General features: G+C 37.8%; 1 protein-coding gene across 2 annotated transcripts; it reads right to left on the reverse strand.

Moving 5' to 3' along the window:
- Positions 1-3,078: 3,078 nt before the first annotated feature.
- LOC128317033 (high choriolytic enzyme 1-like) lies at positions 3,079-5,391 on the reverse strand. Of its 2 annotated transcripts, none has more exons than XM_053229290.1 (9): positions 5,335-5,391; positions 5,068-5,169; positions 4,711-4,756; positions 4,396-4,551; positions 4,060-4,177; positions 3,794-3,972; positions 3,617-3,698; positions 3,343-3,467; positions 3,079-3,193 (listed from the first exon to the last, which is right to left on the reverse strand). In XM_053229290.1, coding segments are annotated over exons 1-9 (852 nt in total). In that variant the 5' UTR covers positions 5,377-5,391; the 3' UTR covers positions 3,079-3,191. The 2 variants fall into 2 exon arrangements, with proteins under 2 accessions (XP_053085265.1, XP_026802501.1); XM_026946700.3 differs by having other exon boundaries at positions 5,068-5,149; positions 5,335-5,375.
- Positions 5,392-9,195: the final 3,804 nt, after the last annotated feature.

Genomic DNA, 9,195 nt, shown 5'->3' on the forward strand with positions numbered 1-9,195 from the left:
GCCCTTCCTGACGCAACCCTCTCTATTTATCCGGGATTGGGCCCGGCGCAGAAGTCACTGGACTGTGACCCCCATGGCTAGATTAATGATCAGAATTTGAGTAAGAAAATATATCTTCCTTAAGGCCTTGCTCACTCAGAATTCTGTAGTAGTACAGAAAGTGTCGTTTATCATGCAAATGTAAAGATTGCAACACAGTCTGCTTTTGTCTTTAATACCTGTGCTAGGAATAATGGAATGGATACTGGATTCTGCTGTCTTTAAAATTATTTTGCTGGTTAATTAAAAGATTCCTTTGGTTTCTTTTGTAGAAAGCAACTTGCAACTGCTTGCCCATTTATTTATAAGCAAGCAGGGTTCCCATTACAGAAAGGTGTGACCAGAAATGGACCCACGGAGTCCAGGGACCCATCAGAGTCAGATCCTCTCCGGCACGCCCTCCAGAGTCATGGGCGGCCATAGGGCACCATGAGCAGTTGCTGCAAGAAATAGTGCAGCAGATGACTCGGCTCACCCAGGCCTTATACATGACCCCGACCATGATGCCTCGACTGTTGTGCTTCCGACAGGGGAGCAAGTCAGTGGCTGATTATATGGTGGACTTCCGCACCATGACCACCGTAATTGGCTGGAATTCTGAGACATTAATGGCAATTTTCCATCTTCCATTCATGGTAATTTTCCCTAACCAAGACTCACCTTAGAGGTTCTCTACTAACTGCCATCCAGGTAGATAATCCCTGAGGGGAAGGGAGCGGACCCAGGCCTTGAGTTGGAGGTAGCTAAGCATCAGTTTGTGGTCTGAACCAATCACAAGAACCTGGCCTATATCCAACAGGCCAAACGCCTCAACCCCAGCAAACAATATGGGCTTTGTTTTTTGGCAGGTTCGATTTTGTCCTGTCATATAGGCCAGGTTCAAAAAACAGCCTGAGCCTATTATCTTGGCCCTTCAATTGTGGCTCCACTCTGCTGAACTTTCGAAATGGCCGAGAGAGAAGCCTCATGGCAAGAGCCTGACCCGGGAGGTTGTAACCCTACAGATGTGGGGCATGAATACTTATGCAAGGCACTTTATAAGCAATGATTCACTATTTTTTAAGTTTAGTGATCTTCAGCATTATCGCAGCTACTATTACTATTACTATCGCTTTTTCTCCATTCTGCATAGAAATACAAGCATTTCATCAAGCTTTTAATTTTCTGACCCCTAGAGGACATGTGCATATTCAGTGCAAGAATGAAGGACGACACTGGGGTGGACTGGGAACAATAATTAGCCCAGAATTTGCATTAAAGTACCCACCAAATCACCACCAGTATACAATGTGTGCTTGCAGTCTGCAATAAGTTTGTCATAGAGTGAAGACACTGAGATGAAGGGCCTGGCTAGTTAATTTTAAACTTGTTAACTGCAGTATCAACGGACTGTCACCCCAGGACTAATATCACCAGCTAGTCATCTCTTGCCAGCCAACATTTAAGTACACGATTTTCTGAGAGACAAAAAAACTGAAACCTGTGGGATTTTAGAAAACAATAACCAGTTTTAAATAAAAGTTGTTTTATACAACAATTAGTTGCAGTCCACTAATTTGACTGGACAAGCGGATTTTGAAGTGCTGATATTTATTATAACTGCGCTAGGATATTTTACTGTTTGTATCATTCAGCTTGTCTGTATTCGCTTCATAACATTAACATTTTTGCAGTAGGTCCTTATGTTGAAACTGTTACTACACTTACTATCAGTGGGCTGTCAGTGAGTCTGCGCGTTGCATGAAAACACGCAATTGTGGCTTTTTGGGAACTATTTTCAATGACTAAGCAAAAATACGCAAAATATTTAGCCAAGTTGTATCTGAACTGTTAGTTACTTGATATTAATTTCTTGTTTATAGAACTGTTGTATAAACGCAATACCACAGTCGCAATCATTCTGTTGCACTGAATAACAGCATGGCTGTGATTATTTGCTCTCAGCACTCGGCCTGCAGCTGAATCACAGCCGTGCTGATATTCAGTCAACAGCACTCTGGCTTGTACGATATCACTAAAAGAACACTTAACAAAAAAGTCATTTGAATGTTAAAAATTGCTACCAGTTTAAATCTAGAGTTAAATTCCAAAAATCGGCTATTAATAAACATTTACATTGGAATTCTAATGTGGGTTTGTGACAAGAAAAGTTACATGTACCCTTACGCTTCATTGGCTACGTTTACATGCACATCAAATTCCATTTAAGGTCTATATTTGGGTTGCAGCCAAATTCGAATACGATATTTATATGCGTACAGGCATCGGAATATTCCTGCATTCATGGTTGTTCTAAGTATGCCTGAGTTGCCATTCTTAAATACCTATCTTACAGCTAAGCATCTGTTAGCACCCACAATTCCTTGCTGACTGAGTATGCGCATAATTCTCCTTTTAGTGGATTTTCTGAATAAGGTGTTTACATGCAACAAATTTCCAGGCATATTTCGGGGTGGGAATTTGGGTAATCAGAATATTGTCTTAATCTGAATAGAGCAAGTGGATTGCAGCATTTACATGACTCAATACTAACTAGAATATTGCCCAATTCCGATGGGAATATGGATCTGCATGTAAACGTAGCCACTCACATCAGGGAAAAGAATTTGGGAGGATGGGAAAATATCTCCTTATTCTGACTTGAAAGTGATAATGCCTTGCCATTTAGTTTACCAGATTAAAGTGGTGGTTACAGTTTTTATCTTATGTTAGCTAGCTTCAGCATATAGTTCATGTGCTCATGTTAAATATTAGGAAAGTACCTTCATAACCATTCCGAAGTAATTCCTCTTCACCACAGTGAAGTGGAATATGTTTTGTCATGACAACAAGGTCCAAAGTGTGTCATTTTCCTTATACCACAGTGATTTTACAATTTTTAATTGTTAACAATTTCAGAATGTTAGAGAAAATTAATGGTGTATTGCATTAATTCATTTGAAAACCCTGTTATGCAACAGGATACCACAAAACATAGTTATTCACTCTGATAACAATTGATAATTGACTACATAAACCAAATAACAACAGAGTGTGACATAAAGTTGCTAATTTTATTGTTAGAGTCAAGCTGCTTGAAACATCTCTTATATCCTTGTAGGCAAAGTCTTAAAGGGGCACCAGGAAGAAAGGCCTTTGCAGTGTTCATCAGTCTCTGAACAAAGAAAAAAGAATCTTTAGTGGGCAACCAGACATAATTTTTAGAACATACTATTCTACTCATGAGTCTGGTAGGACATGAAACATTCTACTACTTTTTATATTAAAATGAATAAAATGTGTAACCTGATGTCAAATACTCACAGCACTTGTAGAGTTTGTTGAGTCTGATAATGTCATTTTGGCTCATTTGTGTCGCCGTGCCGAAGGGCACGTTACTGTTGGGGATGGGGACCATGGTGGGCAGGCCATTCTTAGAGAAAGCAGTTCTGAAATAACGAATGACTAAATGAGTATTTTATCATTTTCCCACATCAAATCTGTAGATGTTTATACCCATGACACTGAGTTGATATTAATTCACAAGTATAATATTATATATAAAAAGATGTGGAGTGTAGTTTGGTGAGGGACTGACTTTTCATACTGCATAACAGAGTTGTAGTCATAGGGAGTTCCCAGGTTCAGAGTATTGATCTTGTTGAAGTTGTACTTCATGTCTATAAATGAAGCAAACCCAAACCAAAGGATTAAACAATTCAAATGAAAATTCAAATGATTAACTAGCTGACAATGGTTAGTCTTGGAATTATACCATCAATAATGTTCTCCCAGACAATACGGATGTAGTTGTCACGGTCACTGCGGGTCTGTTCATGGTTGAAACCCAGAGAATGGAGCAGCTCATGCTGGATTGTGCTGAGGTAGATGCAGCCAAAACGGGCCAGAGAAACCGTCTGACTGTAACCTTGTCTTCCAACTGGAGAGTAGCATCTGCCAGGTAAACAGTAAACAACAATTATACTCTCAGTTGATATTCACTTCTTGCTTTTGAAATATGGGTGCACTTAAACAACATACCCATTAAGGGACTGAATGGTGATGTAATCCCTCTCATTGGTACGTTGTATGAAGCGGATGCAGGAGACGGAGGAGAAGGAGTTCAGACCACGCTGGATGGCCTGCAGTTCACTGGAAGCTAAAGGTGAAAAGATCAAATGTCAGTAAAAGTTAGACTGTATAATTTAGACTGTAGTCCCATTATTATTATTATTATTATTATTATTATTATTACTATTATTATTAAAATTTGCACACTATTACTATTATACTATCTACAAGCACGGATTATGTCAGTTTGCAATATCAAAGCCTACATTATCAGCTACTTTATTATTTTGCACATTAATTACATACTGTATTGGTTGGCAATGAGGTAGGGAATATAGACATAGCCATCAGAGGATTTTGGCCACAGGCAAGCAGCAGAGGTACAGGGATCAGCATTCCTCTCACTGTTATCAGGAACAACAATGTCTCTTTCAATCAGCTTAGGCCCATCACCATTACGACCTAAAAAATGGGGGGCGGGGGGAGCAAATAACAAATATTCAAAGACATTTCATATCAGTTAGACATTTGAATTATTTATAGATGTGTAATATGCATCACTATTTTAGTATTATAGTTAGTCTGTATAAAACTTTTTGGTGTTTATGTGTATGCACGTACTGATTGCTCTGTTAGCTCTTTCGATCAACTCCCCAACAGACAACTCCTTAGCAGCTGTGTAACACATCAATATATTTAATAATGATGCAGAAATTTATTAGTTTTTATTGCTTTTTTCTCTCATATATTTTTCTGCATAGTTGTAGTAAATGTTTGTACAACATATTTAGATTTTCCTTACCAGGACACATTAGAAGAAACATAGTACATAGTACATGAAAAAAGAGACAAAATTGATTTGTTAATTTACAGTGATTGATAAAGAATGACTGAGTAATGTGCTCAGTGAATAATGGTAAGCTCACACTTTTGCCTCTTGAACTGTGGAAAATGCATATGTGTATGTGTGTATCTCACCTCCTCAGCTCTAACAGAGCAGATGAACAGCAGGGCCAGCAGGCCCACAGTCACCTTATACACAAACATGACAGCCAGTGTTCTGTAGGAAAAGCCAAAATCCTGTAACACCATTATTATACAAAATATAAGAAATGACTCTTTCAAAATCCAGCAGCACAGTTACCATCAGATATGAAACAAATGATCACACAGAAACAAGAAAGTCAAAGTTCTTTGCATAACTAAGAAATGGATTAAACTATCTAGTCGTGTAGGTGCTCATACCTCACACTTCCAGAAAGAAGAAGCGATGTACAGTGCTACCATGAACGAGGGGTTTTATAGCGTTTACTGTGTACACAACACAAAACACATGTGCAACACATGTAGAACAGGAGCTGCTGGATCATGAAAAACTTATCATTCAACTTGTTAACATACAGCAACAGTTTCTCAAGAAACGTTGCTGTATAGAAAGCAGGTGCAGATTTCCCACTGATCAGCATGGAGTGATAAATTACAGGGGACAAAAAGATTTTTAAAAATGTAACATTCACGTAGACTGTTCACATAATCTTTCATTTTATTTTTGTTGTTTATAACTTTTTGGTGCTGTATTCATAGATCATGTATTGATTTGACTGAACAGATTACACAAACAAGGAACACTTGATTTAACTGAATATATACTGATTATTCTAAGTGAATTACAAAAAATTACAATATATTGTTGATTCATCTGCAGTAACCTCAGTAATCATAGTCAGTATTGTGTTGGATCCAGAGCCTATCCCAGGAGGTGGAAGGGGGAAACACCTTGAGAAGATCTACCATGAAGAAGGGGATAATCTGCCCAAAATCCAGGCGTGCAAAGCTAGTAGAGACGTGTCCAAGAAGACTTGGATAAGGGGATCGGTTCTGGATCTCCCACGACCCTAACAAGGATAAAGTGGCTACTGAAAGTCACTGAGTGTATGGCTGTGAGAGTTACTGTGAAAGAGAGTCATGGTTCATGGTTACTGGCACCAGTTGGGCTGGTTTGGGATCCTTGGATTTTCATGTGCAACAGTCTCTAAGTTTACACACAATGGTGCAAAAAACAAAAAACATCCAGTGAGTGGCAGTTCTGCATGAATGCTGCATGTTCTGCATGAATGATGAGAGAGGTCAGGGGAGAATGGTCAGACAGTGTTGACCTGACAGGACAGTTACAGTAACTCAAATAACCACTCTTTCCAACTGTGATGAGCAGAAAATGCTCCTTGAGACCATGAACAGGAATGTAAGGCTTCGGCGGACACAGTTAAAGAAAAGACCGTGCATCATTTTTCCAATCTTCAACTGTGCATTTTTGTTGCCTAGTATCTGCATGATTTTATTCATTGTGCTGCTGCCACATGATTAGCTCATTGGATAATTGCAGGAATGACCAGCTGAACAGGTCTTCCTAATAAAGTGGTTCTTGAGTGAATCTGTATATGTCAAAATATATAATGTCTAACCATACCATATGCATTTGGCAATTTCTTAATTTAGAATGAAAGGGCAATTAGCATATGAATTATACAGTAAAATTTTACATTTAATATTTGCATTTAAATGTAACAGTTATATACATTTTTTACTTTTACTATTTGCATTTAACATTTTGATTTTTTTTTTTTTTTTTAATTTTCACTGAAACTTATTTTTATCAAAGTTTTTATTTTATTTTACATTAATCACTATCTAAGTGTATCATAAAGGGCTCAAATGTTCAAAAACAGTCAGACAGAAAACAGAACTAAGCTTTTTACATGTGATACCCCATAGTGATGCATATGTGAAACTTGTGTGTGAAACAATCTGTGTGTGTGTGTGTGTGTGTGTGCGTGCACTTGTTCTGTGTACTAAACCAGGGAACACTGCACCTGCATAACAAGGCTACATTTATTTAAACTTGAGAAAGTGCTGCTACATGTAAACTTGGATAATTATTCGTTTTTTTTTTTTCATGAGTCAGCAGATTCTGTTCAACATGCTTCACTTACCCTTTTTGTTAAGTACACAGTAGAGTATATTAAAAACCCTTCTCTTCTTGACGCACTATACTTTGAATTTTTTAAAATTTGAGCTAAGAACACCTACACAGATCTCATGAGTTAACTGTGTTTTAACTTTGTAGTGAATTTTATATTGTTTGAAAGCTTTAAATTGTTGCAGTTTCTCAAAAAACTGGACTCTTATCCAATTCAACAATACTGTAACTATCAACCGTTGTTTCTGTCTTGGAGAACTTGCTCCATATAATGCAATTTGTAATGCTGGATTTTGACTTTTCCTACAGAGCGCTGGCTATTGTGTTTGTGTATAAGGTGACTGTGGACCTGCTGGCCCTGCTGTTCATCTGCTTTGTTAGAGCTGAGGAAGTGACACTATAGTACAATTATAGTACTATACTAACAAGATACTATGTACATACTATTCAATCAATCATCATCATTGTTGTTCTTCTTCTTTTGGCTGCTTCCTTTAGGGGTTGCCACAGTGAATCATTGGCCTGAATGTTTGATTTGGCACAGGTTTTATGCTGGATGCCCTTCCAGACACAACCCTCCCATTTTATCAGGGCTTGAGACTGGCACTGAGAGTACACTCTCAGTGGCTCGGTTGGTTCACAGGCCCAGGCTGTGGCGGTGAGAGTACGGGATCCTTAGCTGCTAAACCACCAGGGACCATCAATCAATCAATCATTTATTCCTAGTAATTTAGAAAATTAAGTTTATTTCTGCTTTTCACGTATCACATTTCTTCTCACGTACCTTGGTATGTCCTAAATGTCTAAAGTCCTAAAATCAGTTGTACAGAATTTAATATGGTAATATATATTAAAAGCAATGACAGAATTAAAAACAATGCAATTACTGCATCACCATTACATAGCTGCTAAGCTGCTAAGAACACTTCTGCTGACTTTTTCTGTGGGAGAGCTGATAAGAAGAGCTAACGGTATGTTCATACACATAAAACCTCATTGTTATGGATTATAATAATAAAATATTTTGATGCATATTTATACATCTATAAATAATTAATAAGAGAAATTGCAGTGTTCTGTATTAAATTTAAGAATATTCGTACTGAAATGTCCTTGGTATATGAAAGGTCTTTGAGTAATTGTTAATTCTCCCATCCTCTTTTTTTTTAGCTTGTAATGCTGATGGGCCTAAGCTGATTGAAAGAAACATTGTTATTCCTGATAATAGTGAGCGGAATGTTGATCCCTGTACCACTGCTACTTACATGTCGCCAAAACTCATTGAAGGCTATGTCTATGTGCCCTATCAATACAGGGCAATCCTACTGCCAACCAATAAAGCATGTAATTGATTGAAATAATAAACTAGCTGATGATGTAGGTTTTGATATTGCGAACCGATATGATCTAAACAATCAGTGCTTATACTGTAGATAGTATAATAACAGTAATAAACCTTAAGTATAGTTAACATTTTGTTCTGCATCAAATTATGATAATCGTACTGTGGCTACAGTCTAAAGGATCGATAACTTTTACTGACGTTTGAACTTTGCACCCAGTACAAAGCTTCCAGTCAGCTGTAGGTCATCCAGCATAGTCTGAACTCCTTCTCTTCTGTCTCCTGCAGCTGATTCATACCATGTACCAACAAGAGGGATACATCAGTGTTGAGTCCCTTGATGCACTTTATAATTACACATGCATTTTAAAAGCAATAGTTGAAAATCAACATTTCTCAGAGTGTTTCTTTTTATAACTGTTTACTTGGCAGATGCTACTCTTCAGTTGGAAGACAAGATTACTGTCAGACGGTTTCTCTGGTCTGTTATAGCTGTATCTACCTCAGCACAATCCAGCATGAGCTGCTCCATTCTCTGGGTTCAACCATGAACAGATCCACAGTGATCGTTACAACTACATCCATATTGTCTGGGAGAACATTATTGATGGTACAATTCCAAGACTAACCACTCTCAAACAAAAATGTGTTTAACCATTTTGTTTGGGTTTGCTTTATTTGTAGACATGAAGTACAACTTCAACCTGATCAATTCTCTGAACCAGGGAGCTTCCTGTGACTACAACTTCATTATGCAATACGATGTGAGTCCATCTCCAAAAAAACA

The sequence above is a fragment of the Pangasianodon hypophthalmus genome, chromosome 25 (assembly GCF_027358585.1).
Source record: "Pangasianodon hypophthalmus isolate fPanHyp1 chromosome 25, fPanHyp1.pri, whole genome shotgun sequence".
Lineage (NCBI taxonomy): Eukaryota > Metazoa > Chordata > Actinopteri > Siluriformes > Pangasiidae > Pangasianodon > Pangasianodon hypophthalmus.